Source organism: Misgurnus anguillicaudatus, unplaced genomic scaffold, assembly GCF_027580225.2.
Source record: "Misgurnus anguillicaudatus unplaced genomic scaffold, ASM2758022v2 HiC_scaffold_34, whole genome shotgun sequence".
Taxonomy (NCBI): Eukaryota; Metazoa; Chordata; class Actinopteri; order Cypriniformes; family Cobitidae; genus Misgurnus; species Misgurnus anguillicaudatus.
This window is the reverse complement of record NW_027395284.1, coordinates 1062931-1081192: the sequence shown is the minus strand read 5'-3', so window position 1 is coordinate 1081192 and position 18262 is coordinate 1062931. Positions and strand designations below refer to the sequence as shown.

General features: G+C 36.7%; 1 protein-coding gene and 1 long non-coding RNA gene across 2 annotated transcripts; both read right to left on the bottom strand.

The window, feature by feature from the left end:
* Positions 1-295: 295 nt before the first annotated feature.
* LOC141363407 (uncharacterized) lies at positions 296-1227 on the bottom strand. Its single transcript, XR_012368912.1, has 3 exons — positions 1109-1227; positions 610-756; positions 296-351 (listed from the first exon to the last, which is right to left on the bottom strand). It is a non-coding gene; the product is annotated as an uncharacterized lncRNA (long non-coding RNA).
* A 277-nt stretch (positions 1228-1504) lies between these two features.
* Positions 1505-14774, bottom strand: LOC129430026 (uncharacterized). Its single transcript, XM_073865960.1, has 11 exons — positions 14762-14774; positions 12797-12912; positions 12387-12659; positions 12193-12291; positions 11959-12106; positions 5610-5725; positions 5209-5481; positions 5030-5125; positions 4794-4947; positions 1624-1640; positions 1505-1513 (listed from the first exon to the last, which is right to left on the bottom strand). The coding sequence occupies exons 1-11, from the start codon at positions 14772-14774 to the stop codon at positions 1505-1507; spliced, it is 1314 nt and encodes a 437-aa protein (XP_073722061.1).
* Positions 14775-18262: the final 3488 nt, after the last annotated feature.

Genomic DNA, 18262 nt, shown 5'->3' with positions numbered 1-18262 from the left:
AAATGAATAAAACATGGCAAAGATAAATGCACATTTATACATGGATTCAATAGATGTATAGCATTTTGAAAAAAAAAAAAACATGTCATGGATGTATTGTATTTTGCGGAAAAAAATTAAAATCAGTTTTAATAAATATTTGAAAATCGTGCTTTTCATCTTGTCATTTTCTTGGTATATTAAACACATTTTTACCCAAATTAGTCAAATTTGATTTATTGCATTTTGGAACCAAACTCTTCATATTCAACATCATGAAATATTTATTTTGAGGTATTTCGTTTATTTTACAGTACATACCTGTTAGTTGTGTCGTTGTTGGTGGCTTGACTGTAGTTTTTGATGGTGCTTCTGCATTAGATGTTAGTTACAACTTAGTTAAACTAAGTACCGCTCCTTCCGTTATATAAAATATTACAATGTGCACTTTTATGCAACAACCTTTAAAATTAAGAACTAACTATCATCAACTAAATGCTATTACTTTACAAAGCATATTACTACTGAAGCTGCAATTAAACAAAACCAGAAACACTTAAAAAACAGAAATGAAATTAAAGTAACATTACTTATTCATTTTCTACTGTAAGCAACAACGCTCAATCATACCTGTGCATGGGTTGCTGATGTTTATAGGGAGGTTCGGGTTTGTTATATTATATCCATTGATACACAAGCAATTGTAACCCCCAGCAGTGTTGTTGCAGATTGAGTTTGGACCACAGACTGCAGGAATCTCAACACATTCATCCACATCTTTAAAAACAAACCAACAAAAAAACAGCATTTTTTTGTAATCATACAAATTTTGCAACAACCTAAAGATGACAACTTCTTTGATATGATGTTCACAGTAGTGTATGTGCAAATCATGAAACCTTATTAAAAGCATACCGATGCATAGATTACTGTCACTAATACTTTGATCTATCAGTGATGTTAAGAGTGGTTCAGACCAACCTCACAAACGTATGACTTATGCAAAAGAATTTAATAAACCTAAATGTACATGTGTGTGCCAAGAGCATTAAGTTAATATAATTATCTCATGCGGAGGCATTTGGTTGGCTTTCGCATTCTTATATATATTACAGTTTTAAACACTTACCAGTACATGGGTTACTATTACTAACAGTTTCATTCATCTTTGTAACATTATATCCTCTCAAACAAGAGCACGAGTAGCTTCCATTGTAATTCTGACAATATGAGTTTGGCCCACAAACAGAAGATGAGTTGAGACATTCATTAATATCTTAAATGAAAAAAAAAGAGAAATGTATAACCTTATGAGTAATATATTTTTCACAGTTTGTAAATAATAGTACATCAAGCATATTCTTAGTCTTTTAAATTTAGCATTATCAATACCAGCACTGAATTGTTAGTACAAAATAGAAATCAATGAAACAGAACTTCAACTGTCAGTGACACAAAAAATCTTGGTCATTAATGGTCGACAGATAATACACAAAAGTAAAGCCTGAACACACCTGTGCATGTGTTATTGATGCTGATTGTGAGATACGGGAATGTTGCAGTAAATCCTTTCAGACATGAGCAACTGTAACCTCCATTTACATGTGTGCAGTTAGAATTTGCCCCACATAGAGATGAATTTACCTGATATTCATCCAGATCTAGAAAATAAACAAAAGAAAACAACAGATTAAAAAAACTTCCTGTTTAAATGTCTGAAATCTAAAATAAACATTATGAGGTTGAAAACACTGCATAGTGTTGATATATGACAGGGCTGAGCTCGTCCGTTGGGCTCAGCACCAACCAACGTGAAAGACGTTTGAATCGGGCAGTAATGTCACGTCACTGAACATTCTAAATCCCATATGGGGATAAGGTTAAATTATTATTTAACTCAAAACCATGAATACAAAAATGAGGGGGCACAAATCAGATCTGAGGGGGCAATGCCCCCTTTTTGCCCCCTCGTGGTGCCGGGCCTGGCTAACTCCTCCCCCTCCCTTCCATGCTTTCTGAACGAGTAATAAACATGCCCATCCCCCACTCACAATTCCTTCTTATCGTTTATTGGCTGGATCACATTTGTTATGTTTCCTGGTGGTAGGTTTGACCACATTGTTTTTGTTGCAGTTTGCGGAACCTGGGCTCTCCACAGAGGTTGTGTTTTTTACAGTGTGTTCATGGGACAGGCAGCTAGATAGTGATGAGATGATTACTGTATAAAACAAAAATGTTTAATGGCCTAAAACGCTTGAATTCGCTTAGAGCACCTTTAATGTCTGTGCAGATAGTTTGTTGCTTATTCCAGTTCTGTGTTACTCTTAAAGGAATAGTCTACTCATTTTCAATATTAAAATATGTTATAACCTTAACTAAGAATTGTTGATACATCCCTCTATCATCTGTGTGCGTGCACGTAAGCGCTTGAGAGTGCTGCGACGCTTCGATAGCATTTAGCTTAGCCCCATTCATTCAATGGTACCATTTAGAGATAAAGTTAGAAGTGACCAAACACATCAACGTTTTTCCTATTTAAGACGAGTAGTTTGGTGGTACAAAATAAAACGTAGCGCTTTTCTAAGCGGATTAAAAAGAGGAACTATATTTTATGGTGTAATAGCACTTTTGGGAGTACTTTGACTCGCCTGAAAAGTCCGCTCCCCTTCTCACTCTCATAATGGGAGTGGGAGTGTGTTACTGCGCCGAGTCGAAGTACTCCCAAAAGTGCTATTACGCCATAAAATGTAGCTCATCTTTTAAATCCGGGAATTAAAGAATTAAAATCATGGAACTTTTGTAAACATTTGGTAGTTTTGATCACTACTGAGGTTCATTAACAGATTCATGAAAAAAGTGAAAATAAAACTGATACATTTTTACAACCATTTACAACCTGAAAGGGTAGTAAATTTGCCCATGGTGTATTGTTGAGTTTTTTTTCCCCAAAATATGTGTCAATATAAGATTTGTCGCCAAAAAACATTCTATTTGCCGAAACACAGAGAAAGTTGTGGCCAAATTAAAGGTGACATAGAATGGTTGAACAGAGTATTTATCCTTGTTCTGTGATGTGACATGTAGACAAAAAATTTTGTCTGGGTCTGTAATGCCTTAGAAGCTTTCTAAAATCCTCTCTCAAATAGCTCTATTAGGGTGGGGGATTTTAAACAAGTGGTTTTGCACCTATTTGGCTCCCCCTACTGGCTTAACTTGCAATCTCATTACTGATTGGCTGACTTTGCTGCCACTCAAAAAATGTAGCCAATTATTTTAAAGTGGAAGGGCAGTTAGATGCCTGTGATGTCATAAGCATCAGTTTTTCAGATTGGGCAGTTTTCTGGCTGACATTCTAAAAGAGGATTTCTATGAGACTGAGATGTTAACATGTTTAGCACTTTTTGTATGTTTGTGAATGTGGGTTACCATTATTCAACAAAGACAAGGTAAAAATGGTTTTTCATTCTCTGTCCCCTTTAAGACAAAAAAACCCATAGTGGGTGAAAACATCCCCAATAACCAATAAGGGTTAAGATGCCTTTTATGATCATAAGCATGTTAGCATCCTGTGCTGAGGACTGACACCAAAAAAACAGGGGCCTCATTGTATGAAACATTTTGTTTGTAAATAGTTCAGAAAGTCCCAAACACTTTGCATTTTTAAATCCAAATTTAAAACTTAGCTAGCAAGCATTTAACACACCTTGAGAGCTATAATTTTATGTTTCCTACAGTATATATTTTTGATTATTGGATTGTTGTTTTTGCTTCTGTTGTGGTATTTTCTATTTTATTGTTACTTACTCTTATGTTTCAATTGTTTAAAGATTGTCTGTACAGCACTTTAAAAGACACTTGCTATTTTTAAAAAGTGCTACATATATAAACCTTGAGTTGAGATGCAATATATTGTAGCCAAACCAGAGAATTGGGGATGGATGGATACGTAATTTGCGTAGCTGTATTGCAGAGCAGGGGATTATGCTAATTGTGAATGAGCATGCATGCACGCCCTGTTTATGAATGAATTCATTAGCATTCAAACATTTCACTATCAAATCTGTTGTTTACAAAGTATTTGTGAATCTCAGAGGAAAGGTTTCGGGTAACACAGAACACAGTCTCACACCCAAGGCATCAATATTTGACGACACTTGACCATGCGTCAATATGTTGACGCGGAGGGTATACCTTTCGCGTCATTTTTTGACGAACTGGGGACTTCAATACTACTAGGTACGCGAAATTAAACAGTTGTCGCCTCGCATTGGGGTTAGGGTAAGGTTTGGGTAGGGATGTCATTATGTAAATCTAACCCTAAACCGACGCGAAAATGGTAGAAAATGGTAAGAAAATAGGAAAGAGAATGCACCGGCCTTAATAGTATTGAAGTCCCCAGTTCATCAAAAAATGAACAGGAAATGTTTCAGAAATTTCTTGGAATTTATATATTTACGAACTTTCATGAATGAGGCCCAATGTACAGTACACTGAAAAAAATGATTCATTGAATTTAATAAATTTTTTAACGCAAGTGGTTGCAATCAATTAATTTAAGCTACATTTAAACAAAAAAGATTAGTAACGTAAAATAAAATATAAAACATTTGTTTAAATGTAGCTTAAATAAATTGATTGCAACCACTTACCTTAAAAAAAATGATTAAATTCAATGAATCATTTTTTTCAGTGTATGCTGTTGACAAGGACTTTTGAGCATGGCAGCTTCACCGTGCAACCAGTATGGTACAATAGCTTGTAAACTGCTAGTAGCAAATATGGCAAATACGCAAAGGAAGCCGAAAATAAATTACCTTTGAATTGACAACCCTGTGATCCAAGATCTGTTCTGAAGGCCCATCTGCCTGAAACATTGACATTGCTGCTGCATGCTAAGCTTGTGGAATAATTCTGCTGTGGTTTAGTAATTGAGAAATAGTAGGTTGAGTTGATGGTGTCGTAACCAGCCTAATGTTAAGACAGACATAGGTCTATTTAGAAAGATAGTTAAAGAGTAATACAATCTTTGTTTATAATGTGCATACAGTACCCGTATGGATTGTTGTGATATAGCAATTGCACCATAGTTCATTAAAACAAATGAGAAACTGCCATTTGAAATCAAAACCACTTGAAAAGATGTTTCCTGTAAGTATATAAACAGTTTTTAATATTGAATACTTTATTAATTGTTTAAATATTTTATCTTTTATTTATTTAGTTTCTTACTGTATTCTGATAGTAAACATTCCACACTCTGTCCCATGTTGCAACAAAGACCCATGAAGCAGAAAAGTTGAGGTCAGGGAAGTATTGGTTTATGTCTTGTGTAGCTTGTGTCAGGACACTGCCAGAAGTGTACTGACGATATGAGATATTACCGCTTAAACTGTCACCAGCCCATAATGGAGCAATGATGTCTTTGCCACCATATGCAGGAAAGCTGTTAGGATAGTTGCTGTACCATGCCCCGTTAAAAGTCAAGAATCCATTGTTGTTGACCTGAAAAGATGTGAAAGTAAATTTATCATGGTCAGGATTTTTAAACATTTAATTTAGTAAGAAAGCCTTTCTTTATTTGATACAGATATAACCTGACATTACAGATATATATATAAATATTGACTTACATAAATTTGGTTGTACGTAAGTCCAAAAAATGTAAATGGTTGGAAAAGGTGAATCATTGCAGAATCTCCTTCTTTCTCTGTATCTCCAGTTCCAAATGGATAAAATGGACCTGTGCCTAAAAGAAATAATACAGAGTATTGAAAAGTAATAAACAACCCATAAAAGTAACATTATATAATATAGCCATTTATGTGCACATTATCTATCTGTTGTTATGATCACATTCTTTTAGCCTTATCCGGTGCTTTAAGTTTGAAGCCTTGTCTGGTTCCTTTGTTTCTGTGTTCTCCCTTGGTGCTTCTTAATAGTATGCATTGACGTCACTTTTCGACGTGCACGCTCTGTTAAGTGGCAAAACATTAGCAAAATGGCTTGCTGTTCTAGCGGCGGCCACGAAAATGTCAGTATAATTAACATTTTCCAAGCATCTGTGATTTATCAGGGTGTTTGTCTTGGGAAAATGTTTACTTCACTACATTCTAAAGCATAGAATCATACTATTCTATTGCATATTGAAATTATTCAATACCAAATTACATTAAAATGTTGTACTTTTACTTGATAAGTAAAAGCAAGAAGGTACTGTCAGGACTCTGCCTTGAAGTCTTGTGTTATATTTGTATTTTGTCATGGTGGCAGAGTTTATGTGGAGGCTCATGCCTTGTTTACTGTGGCATGTGCCTCCGGTGTCTCGTCATTGTCCCCGCCCCCCTCGTCCTCCTGCTTATTGTTAATTATTATTTGTTCCCATCACCTGTTCCCTCCTCGTTATCTTGTTTAGTTTCTCTTATATAATGTTCTCTTGTCCTTGTTTCTGTGCAGGTTCATTTTGTATTGTCAGCGGTGTGTAGTTGTATGTTTTCCAGTCAAGTATCAAGTATTGTCAAGTCAAGAGTTTAATAGTCTAGTCTAGTGTTTTGTGTCTGTGTATGGTGTATGCCCCCACGTGGGCTTTTGTTTTTGTCTTGTTTTATTTTAAAGTCTTTTGTTAACCCCTTCATCGTCCGCTATTGGGTTCATCTGTCCAAAACCCTAACAGGTACTAGATGTTTAATGTACTTAAACATTAAATGTAAAACAAAAACTTGTATTTATGAAATGTAATAGAGTAAAAATTATGATAATATGCTTTGGAATGTATGGTTTCCAAAGAAAAACACGGATGAAATACAAATACTTGAAAAAATACTTTTAAGTACTAATACTTTCAAGACCCTGGTTGGGTCGCCCAGGTGAGGGTGTATGAAGATCAAAGACCCGAAACAACCTATGACCCTGGGTCCTTCACTGAAGATGTGTCCAAGCTGAAAATTAAAGCTGTTTTAAGTCTAAGTAAAAAAAGTAAAACCTCTGCTTGATAGTGACAACATGTCAGCAAATTAGTGAATAAACTTGCGCTCCCTGGGCGGTTCAGCGCAAAAAATGAGGCGTGTTCTGGCGCAAACCATCCCTGATGCTATTTTGCAGTTTCAAAAAACAATTGCTCCACTGACCAGAAAAAACTAGTCTAAAGTCAGTGGCGCGTTGCGCGTTGTTCATTATGCTATTTTAAGGGCGCAAGCTTGACCATAATGTATAGCGTGCACAACGCGCACACAATTTGCTTATCTAATCTACACAGATGCAACAGTTATTTTTGCAAATCATAAATTGTTACAATAAAAAATATGAACACATGAGAGAAGGGAAATAATTGTGGGGAGCATTGTGGTGATAGTTTTTATTTATTGTGTGGCTGCATTAAAAAATTCTCATGCAAATAACGATTAAAATATTTTCATAAGTTTGTTGTGTGGCTGTATTACGTTTATTTTATGTAAATAATAATTAAAATGTTTTCATAAGAAACCTTGATGTATGTGAACTTGATTTGTAAGTGTACTTTGGGGTTGGACTGCTTGCGTTTCTTGGCTTTCAGCAGTGAGGGTGGACGCAGGGATGTCCTCTGCTGGCGTCAGGTCCTGTGTAGAGGAAGAACCTCCTCCCGTTACACCGCGTCCCCGATTTATGCTGGCAAGCTTGGGATTCCCCCGTCTCCTGACATCATTGTAGGGCTTGCGGCGCAACGTCCTGGGGATGCCAGCTGATGAGACAATTGTGGCTATTTCCTCTCACGCCTGTTTAACCGCGACGCTGATTTGGGCAGGTTTCTCCCATCCCCATACAAATCAACTTCTCTGTCTTTGACTGCTCTTACAAGAACGTCGGTCTCCTCGGCCTGGTAAATCCGTCATTATAATAGCAACCTGCCATGGAACTTGCGCATTTGCATTTAAAGGGAATGTTGGATGACGTTCTGATTGGTTTATTTGATGTTACGCCCAAACCACACCTATGAATAATGAAGCTACTTCAGTCAACTCCTTATTGATTTACGCCTGGCGCAAGAGTTATTTCTCCCGCCGGGAAAATAGCAACAGCGCCCAAGATCTGCCCACAAAGTCACTTGCGCTTTGCGCTTCGCACTTGCATTTCAGATCGTAGGGCCCATTATGTGTAATTTTGTGTTGATTTTGTGTTCAAATAAATTAAAGCAGTAGTCAACAATCCTGGTTCTGGAGGGCTGGTGTCTCTGCAAATTTTAGCTCCAACCCTAATCAAACACACCTGAAGTAGGCTACCTTAGGCTATGTCCACACGAAGCCGGTGCATTCCCTATCCGATCATTTTTTGTCCTTACTCTAAAAAAATTATCCGTAAACACGAAACCACTGAAACCGACTGAAAGCGGTGTAGTATATATGCCGGACCAGTATGGGGCGCTGTAATTCTGCCACAGATATACACTATACACGGAGAAGAAGACTTTGAGCATGCGCATAACCAACGTATGGTGTTGTCCATTATCGCTTGTTGGTTTTGGATATATCTAACTGGCATTTTTTTGTCTCATCAATTTATTTATCTTTGTTATTCATATGAAGTCTGTTATTTATTATCATTTTAACTGAAGGTAAAGTTAAGTTTCATAACTTAAATCACATATATCTTTATATAATCTTAACACTGTAGTAAATTACTGCACTTTACTTTAACTGGATGTTAGAACATAGTTTGAACAAAGTGCGCCCTCGACCAATCTGACTCCTTCATGCGACTTACTGTCACTGCCTGCACTTTCAACTGTCCTCACGGCTGCTGCAACTTTCGCTCTCTAAATCTACTCTATAAAACAAAAAGGTCCTATTGTCTTTGTGCATATAGATTAATTAGATAAATTCATAGAAACAATGGACCCCTTCAAGGTTTGTAAACATTGAATGACTATCGGGTGCGCGCGCAGCATGGGGTCAAACTGTTCATACCATTTACTAAGGCTTTCTAGTTTAATCTAACAGGGCTGAAAAATGATGACTTACCTGAAATGAAGTGAGCACTACAAACACAAGCCTTTTTGATCTTTGCATTGTCCCAGTCTGCACGTTTAATTGCTTGCAGCCAGATGTTGTATTTTTTTGTTTTTGAGATTCTGCAGGAATCCCAAAAAACTTAACGGAAGACTTGGTGCGATTTTCACAGCCCACGAGGCAAGTAGGCATTTTTGACGATACCGAATAATACGCAACTTATTCTGCTGTAATGACTTTTCTGACCCCGACATGCGCAGTGGGAACCGCCTGTGACATGAACTATGAAGGGGTCTATACCACATCAGCATATTTCACTGAGGTTTAAACTGCTGCCAGAACTCCCGTGCCTTATCAGTGCTTATACCACGGGTTTGTTGAATGCTGCATTCTGATTGGCTGAGAAATGTTCTATGGGTGTTGATTATTTTTCTGTAAACCGCACACCTAACTTTTAAATGTCTTAAAAATAGGCACCAGAGCAATGTTTGTGGTAACCGTGGTATAAGCGGAATAATTGACTCCGGTCCTTTGAATTATTTGAAAATAATGCACACCTGCGGTGTAACGGCATTGCCATCTTGGTGTGCATTATTTTCTTATAATTCAATGGCCCGTCGTCAATTATTCCTTACATATCTTAATGCCCGTCTACAGTTTAAAAAAATAAGATCCTGCAGCCAATGAGCAGCCAGCGGGGGCTGGCTGCAGGATGACTAAACCTTTGCTCATGTTTTTTCAGACAATAACTACTCAAGATTTTGCTTTAGTATAATTTTCGGGGCAATTAAAGCGGGATTCAGGATTAAGATTTAGCTTCAGTATTTTGGGACAATTAGAGCAGGATTCGGGATTCAGGACAGCAGCTTAGATTTCGGGACTGTTCCAAATTTTTTGTGACGTCTGGTCACCCTACGCCCTACACATATGCAACCCAGGCAACGATGTCGGTTAGTAGCACCTTACTGCTGATTGGCTACAAGTGTGTTTTTGGTACTCAACCCGACTCTCTTTTCCGAAGTGTTTTTCAAAAAGAATGCACCCCAGCTTTAAGTTAATGTTTCTCTGTTAGCTTTTATGTTATTTTGTATTTTTGGCAGTTTCACTGTTGCTTTTGTTTTATCTTTCTACTGTTATTGGTTTATTTGGCAGATCCTTATTTTTTTTTGCTGTTATCTGAAATTATTCTTGTCAGCATCAATAAAACTGCTATAAAACTTTATTTGTTTTTGCATGATTTCTGTGTTTTTCAATTATACATTTTACACTATATAAATATATTTTGGTTGAATTACAGCTATTTTCCGGGGCTTCTGGATAAGTTGTGGGTGGGTTCTGGGGTAAATGTGGTAATTTTGTCTCTTTTCTGGCTGACAACCTGGCCTATTCTGTACTTTTTTTTTTTTTTTAATTCTATGGAAAAAAATTTGATAGGGTGCATTCAAACAGTCATGAGCCAAATACTACAAGATTTTGTTTCTAGGACTTTCAAGTCAAAAGTTATAATCATAAACAAGTAAATAAATAAAAAAATTTGATTTTATCCTCGTGACCAGGCTAGCTTTGAAAAGCAGCAAAACATTTTGGATAATCAGTCTTTCTGGTGAAACTGGCTGACCAAATGGAGCTTGCTGGTTAAGTTAGGTAATATGTCTTAGATGAACATAAGCATGTTAGCATCCTGTGCTGAGAATTGGCGCCCAAAACACAATGTATGCTGGGAACAATCAGTGCAGGACTTTTAAAGCATGGCAGCTTCACCATATCACCAGTATGGTACACAATTGCTTTTCAACTGCTAAAATAGGGCCCTATAAAATCCGTTTTATTTTTTCCCAAATTCCGTTTTATTTTTTCCCAAATTCCGTTTTCTCCGTTTTAATTTTTGCAAATTCCGTTTTATCCGTTTTAATTTTTGGCAATTATATTTTTTACCCTTTACTTTTATTTTAGTCATAAAAAGAGTGTGCCTTTAATGTTAATGATTAAAATGTAAATGATTTGGGGAAAAACTGGATAACAGGATTACTTAATGACTATAAAAGATGCATTTACACACGCACATACACACGCGCGCACACACACACACACACACACACACACACACACACACACACACACACACACACACACACACACACACACACACACAACTCAATTCAATGCATTGTTTAGTGTTGTTGCAGGAGGCTACAACAAGGTGTCAAAGCAGTGGTGCCTTCAGAAGTGCCTTAAACACATCAATCCAGCAGAACGCGATCCATATTTTATACACAATCGCTTGAAATGCATATAACTTTACAAACATACACAGGATAGTGATCTGACTTAGGACAGCATGAGCGTGCAGCTATTTGCACATGCGAGCGAAAGAGAGACAGAGAGCGGCGCCATGATGCAAATGATTATATTTTAAATGCAAGGGATAGTTAGTTTGCCTCAGCTCGCTTGAAATGCATAAAACTGAACAAATACATGAGGATTTGTGTTCGCACTTCGGACAGATGCATGAGCGCGTGCACATGAGAGAGGTACAGTGAGACAGACGTGGATGAGAGAGTGCATGTATCTTTGCGCTCACCGTGAACAGAGTGTTGACAAAACTTCCAAAATAACAGTTCTCCGGTCACATAAATGTCATGTGAGACCTGCTCGGAACTAAGTGCTTAGCGTCGAATTTCTTAATTTTTTCGCTGACGAAAGCAGAGTCGTGGAGAGCCGCTTCGCCATGGTTTCAGTGTTTTGGAGGGGGTCTGAAACGACGCGAGGGGGCGTGTCGCCCAGATTTACTTCCCCCGGTCTGCATTTCCCCCAGACATACGTTCGTCTCCCACACAAAAACATAATTTTATTCAAAATATGTAAAATTCCGCAAAATTCCGCGTTAATACTAGATTCCGTGTTAATTAGCCAATTCCGTCCGCGATTCCGTGATCGCGGAAATTATAGGGCCCTACTAAAAGCAAATATGGCAAATATGCACCAGAGAAAATAAAATTACCATTGAATAGACAACGTGATCCAAGATCTGTTCTGAAGGCCCATCTGCCTGAAACATTGACATTGCTGCTGTATGTTAAGTTTGTCCAGTAGTCCAGTGATTTAGTAATTGAGAAATAGTGGCTTGAGTCGATGGTGTCATAACCAGGCTAATGTTGAGACAAACATACAAACTTCTATTTAGAAAGATAGTGACAGATAATACAATATTTTCTTTAGAATGTTCATACAGTACCTGTACAGGTAATGCTAATGGAGCAATTGCACCATAGTTCATTAAAACAAATGAGAAATTGCCATTTGAAATCAAAACCACTTGGAAAGATGCCTCATCCTGTAAGTATATAAACAGTTTTTAATATTGAATACTTTAATCCTTGTTTTGGTGTTTCAGTATTTTACTGTACAGAAGTGAACTCAGTTTCTTACTGTATTCAAATAGTGATAATATCCCACTCTGTCCCATGTTGCAACAAAGACCCATGAAGCAGAAAAGCTCAGATCAGGGAAGTATTGGTTTATGTCTTGTGTAGCTTGCGTCAGGACACTGCCAGAAGTGTACTGGCGATATGAAATAACACCGTTGAAAAGGTTAATATAAGTCCAGAATGGAGCAATGATGTCTTTCCCACCATTTGGGAACCTGTATGGAAAGTAGATGTACCATATTGGTTTAAAAGTCAAGTATCCATTGTTGTTGACCTGTTAAAAGATGTGAAAAAGTGAATTTATTATCACAGTCAAGATCCTTTAAAATGTAATTTAATAACAGAGCCTTTCTGAACCTAAAGTCATTTTTGAAATCCTAAACAGGATTCTGTCATGAAATATTGACTTACATAAATTTGGTTGTACGTAAGTCCGAAAAATGTAAATGGTTGCAAAAGGTGAATCACTGCAGAACCTCCTTCACTCTCTGTGTCTCCAGTTCCAAATGGATAAAATGGACCTGTGGCTAAATTAAATAATACAGAGTATTGAAAAGTAATAAACAATAAACTCATAAAAGTAACATCAGGTATCTATATGCAAAGCATCTAACTTTCTATCTGTAAATGTATCTACTAAAGTAGAATGTGTCTCCAGTAACCTCTTAAACCCTGAGGACCCTGTCCCGGGGCCAAAATTTCGTATTTTGACTTAATATAAAATATTCTTTTAATCTTTAATGGTCCGTCATGGACCCCAGTAACACATATGAGATACTGTTTGAAAGCTTAGAGCCTCTACTTTCTGCAGATATGCATCACTTTGACATATCTTTTACTGTAAGAAAGTTATTTACACTTAATTTACACTATCACCCCCCCCCCCCATATTTTTTTGATATCATTTAATAGTCACATATTTCATATTTTTCAAATATGACAAACATGGACAAGTCTTATATCAAATGAAAGCTCTCATTCTCAGGAATAAGGCTACAGCGTTATTTTTGTTCTATTATCAAACCATATCCAACAATCGTTGAATGAATAATAAGGTAAAAAATTGTCTTTTGTAAATTTATGTGAAATTTGAGCGTGAGCTGCCTCAGATAGCACAGATAGCCACAAATGCTACACCATCTTTTCTCTTAGGTCCTACTCTAAAAAATTAGTCCATTCATAGCATTTTCTTTGGTTGTGTGCATGAATAATCCCTTGCTATTTATTATATGTGCAAATCAAAAAATTTATATTTATATGAAAAATGGGTAACACTTTATTATAATGTTCATGATTTAACATTAGTTAATGTATTAACTAACATGAACAAACCATGAGCAATACATTTGTTACAGTATTTATTCATCTTTGTTAATGTTAGTTAATAGAAATAAAGCTGTTCATTGTTTGTTCATGTTAGTTCACGGTGCATTAACTAACGTTAACCAAATTTTAATAAAGTATTAGTAATTGTTGAAATTAACATTAATAAAGATTAATAAATGCTGCACAAGTGCAGTTCATCATTAGTTCATGTTAACTAATGTAGTTAACTAATGTTAATTAATGAACATTATAATAAAGTGTTACCGAAAAATGTATTTTCGCACCCTTCAGTAAAATAAGAATAACTTTTGAAAGCGACATGCTAAAGAGATCATTCTTTTTTTGGTGTGTTTACTGTCTGCTGCTGCTAACAACCAGAACTGCTTCCAGTCTGCTAGAGCACCTAGAACCAGAGTTATACACTATAAAAGACAGTGTTTACAACATAAAAAAGAAAATTTGGTGTTTTATCATATTAAAAACAACATAAATAACAATATTTGTCACAAACAGCAGCTTTTTATGTAACTTCAAAGGGTTTTCTTTAAAATGTTATAAAGAAATTGCATTTATTCCACTGTATGTGGTTATGGGAGCACTTCAAATGTTTTTAGGCAGAAATTGTATACAAAAAGGGTATTAGTCCTCCCTTCAGTTGGAGTAAAATAACTTTTGGACAGATTATGATAGAGAAAAAATTCCTTTTTCCTCTGTAAGCTGACAATTGCCGGAATCAAACAAAACTATCTGCAGGGAGCTGAGGCACCCAGGGCCAGAGTTATACACTTTCAAATAAAAACTTTAGAAAAAAAAACATCAAAAAGCGCCTATTTATTTTTGTGTTTATTGGGTAGGCAAAATCCAGGCGAAAATCCCCAAAATAGCTTGTGGTTCAATGGTATTTCAAGCATTCTGACTTATAAACACAGTTATAGAGTTGTTTCCTCATGCTAAACGTAGGTAAAATGTCAAAAATGCAGTTGGGTGCAGAGCCGGATTAAATAAATGAACTACACTAGGCAGGCTGCATTTTTTACCCCCCCCCCGCACCCCCCCCCACCATCGAGGTTGTTTATGAATTGAAATCTGAAACTTACCAAAGTTACTAATAAAAGTTAATTCACATTTTACATAGCCTAGTCTTTGGTTACAAATTGGTTGTTTGTATGCCAAATTAAGTCATGTGTTGTATATTAACCAGTCTATCAGACAATTTTTTGCTAAGTGTATTATTTATACGTCATTACACGGCTCTATTAAATGCTATTAAATTATCCTCACCTTATCCATTGGGAGTGTCATTGTTAAGGCAGTAGTACCAGTAAATAACCAATAGGTGTCAGTAATCCGCGGGAGAACTTCGCTGCATATTTCTCTTCAAGATTGAGAATCGCAACGAAATCCTTGTCGAGCAACACGTCCACTGAGGTAAATGTCCTCAAAACACTGGTTATTTATGTTTCAGTTATATGAATTATATAATAACAGTTTTTATATTATGTATAACAGTTTTATCTCGAAGTAATGGTAGTGCTAAAGTCTAATGTATCGTTTCTGAGGCTGCTAGATTTTTCTTTACGCTATTGACGTTTGTGAAGTGAATTTAAAGCACATATTGCTTGCATTTGACTTAGCTAGCCACTATCCATTGGTTTTGTTATCATGTTTGGTATCTAACGTGATTTTCGTGGGGCTTAAAGAAAAAACATCTTGACCCAGCTAGTTCTGCCATTGCAGTCATGAATTATGATGCAAGGAACTGTTTTTTTTTGCCTGGTTATTATACGTAAACATGCCTTATATAACGTAGGGAAATGATCGTTTGTCCTTTATTTATTTATTTTTTGCAGCAACCATGTCTGTGTCCTTAAAGGAACTCTGTCAGGTACAGAGTGGAACGATGAACTTGAAAATCAACCATTCTGATGACTGGCGTCCCCATCCGAATCACCACCTCAGACAACAACAGTCATAAACTCACAAACACAAATACACTCAGTAATGGGCTTAATAAAGAAAGACTTAACTATGATTTTATCTGTGTTAACCTATGATATCAGTTATTGATGTATTTTAAATATTTACGTATTACTAGGCTTAACATACATGCATTGAAGTTTTAAAATGTATCTAATATAATACTTTAATTAAATTGAATGTTTTGGATACCACCATTAAATTATTTTGTGCATGTAAAACACAAGTAGCAATGTTTTTATTGAATTCAATTTTGAATTAAATTGAATGTTTTGCATACCACCATTAAATTATTTTGTGAATGTTAAACACAAGTAAATGTTTTATTTATTGGAGATAAAATGGCTATTTAATTAATATAATACTTCTGTTTGTTAGGCACTAACAAGTGAAAATAGTTAGGTTTAAGTACATTTATTAAAACTCGATAGCTGTAATGCTTCTGTGCAGAAGGAAGCCCGTGAGCCACGAAGGTAAGTTTGCGAGCAGATTCATTTCCACTTATTAGACAGCAGTCCGCTCATCGTGTTTTGTATTGCATCACTTATAGATCGTAAACCTTTAAAATCGAGTTTAGTAAGATGTATACTAAAGTCAGCTTTGGTTAACTATTGAAGCATCGTCTTTAAGGCTCAATGTGACCGCAGTATTTGTTGAACACTGCTGGCAGCGGTGACGTCTGTGTCCGTACCATTTTTATCAATGAGAGCATAAGCTCGTATCTCTCTGCTCCCGAGTCATAAAGCTCGTCTTTTATGAAACAATGTTTAATAACTTAAAAAATACTGCGTTTTTTAAATTTCCTGAAAAATAATGGTTTTGGAGATACGGGGATTCCGCCCGACAGCGGCGAAATTGTAGATGGGACATTTGTAAAAAAAAAAAAAATTCCCCCTCTGTCTGGGCCCCATCCCGCCAATCGGGCCCTAGGCACGTGCCTAGTTTGCCTTTGCGTTAATCCGGCTCTGGTTGGGTGTGTTACAGAGTATTTCTGTGCCGAATGCACATAGCCAAGGTTCGTACAAGTTTCTGAAAGTTTTTTTTTTCGATTACAGGTCCAGCTGACGTCTCAGGGGTTTCTATACATATCACTTCTTTATATGGGCACTCCCCCGGAAAACCGGCTCTCTTGATTTTGGCAAGTGGTTGATGTCCTCAGGGCAACATAATGTTGACCCTGGGACAACATTTTAATGAACCAATCAGATTTCAGAAATGAGTTTACAGTTTGTTTTAAGTTCAAGCTTACAATTAGGATTAGTTGTTTCTAGACCATTGTTTTTCACTTATCATGTCCCTCTGATTTTAGGGTTTGGTTATGGTTAGGGTTGGGGTTTGGGGTCTGTTTAGGTTGTATTTAGAAAAATGTTGTCCTTGGGTCAACACAATATGTTGCCCTGAGGACATCAACCACTTGGCAAAATCAGTTCGAGCCCGGAAAACCCCGCCCATTCGTCAATCAGCGGGAGACACTAGAACTTGCGAACATCATATCACGCAACACAGCTTTGTTTAATTTCAAAACTCAACAATGGCACGATTGAAGACGTGTGTTTTCTGATGTAAGGAGAAGAAAGCCAGGCTTATGAAAACAATGGATATAGTTTATTATCCGGGGTAGCAGCGGAGTTTTGCGTGTGTGTTTGATGGTCTGGGTTTTCCTAACCGGACCATGAGTTGCATGTGGTGTGTAAGACTTCTGTCGTATTATTATATAAACGACACAAACACGTAGTGAATCATAAGTTATAAGTGTTGTATATTGTTGCATGACTCGTACTCGCTCCTCCTGCGGAAGTAACTCAGCCTTCTTAATTAATTAGCCTGCTAATCTTTCTTTTATTAATCTAATTAAACTAAAGACCCTCCGGAGATATAAAGGATGTAATACTAGTCTATAGGTGCTCCAGATTAACATCAGAAATGCAGAAACAGTGTGTGTTACGTGAGCTTTAAGTTCTTGGGTGTCCACATCTCTGAGGATCTGTCCTGGCATCTGACCACTCCATCCATCTATCTATAATAACTAGCTTCTGTTGGCAGCCAATGCACATTCAACATAGAGTTTAAGCAAAGGACGATGTGTATTGAATGTTACCAAAAACTAGTTATTTTAGTTTATAACTTTTTTAAATATGGATATTTTTCTTACAAAATCACATTGATTACCCTCAGAAGTCCTTTCTTAACACACTGGAGCCATGTGGATTATGTTTGTAAAGGATTGATGCACTTTTTTGGGCTTCAAAGTCAGAAGTTGTTCCCTGATTTCTGTTTGTCACTATTATAAAGCTTGGAAGAGCGTTGGGATGCAAGTTGTACATGAGCCTCAGAGACAGCCACAATCGTTGTCTCTCGTGCTTAGGAATTGAGCACAATGAGGCGTCGTTTCATGATAGTTCATGTTCCATATACTGCTTCGGTTCAATGTCGGCTCGAGGGGATCATCCCTGTACTGTGCACTCTCAGCGCTAGCGCTGTGAGGTAGGGATCTTTCTCTATTTTTCCTTTATCTGTACATTCTTAAAAAAAATCCTTGGCTATGTATGTTGTGTTGGACTTGATGAGACTATT

What these genes read in the sequence shown, in the direction of transcription:
- LOC129430026 (XM_073865960.1), bottom strand. An exon ending in ATTATCACTATTTGAATACA is followed by an intron (nt 12,292 to 12,386) that starts GTAAGAAACTGA and finishes ATATACTTACAG; the next exon opens with GATGAGGCATCTTTCCAAGT. An exon ending in TATCACAACAATCCATACGG is followed by an intron (nt 4,948 to 5,029) that starts GTACTGTATGCA and finishes TCTTAACATTAG; the next exon opens with GCTGGTTACGACACCATCAA.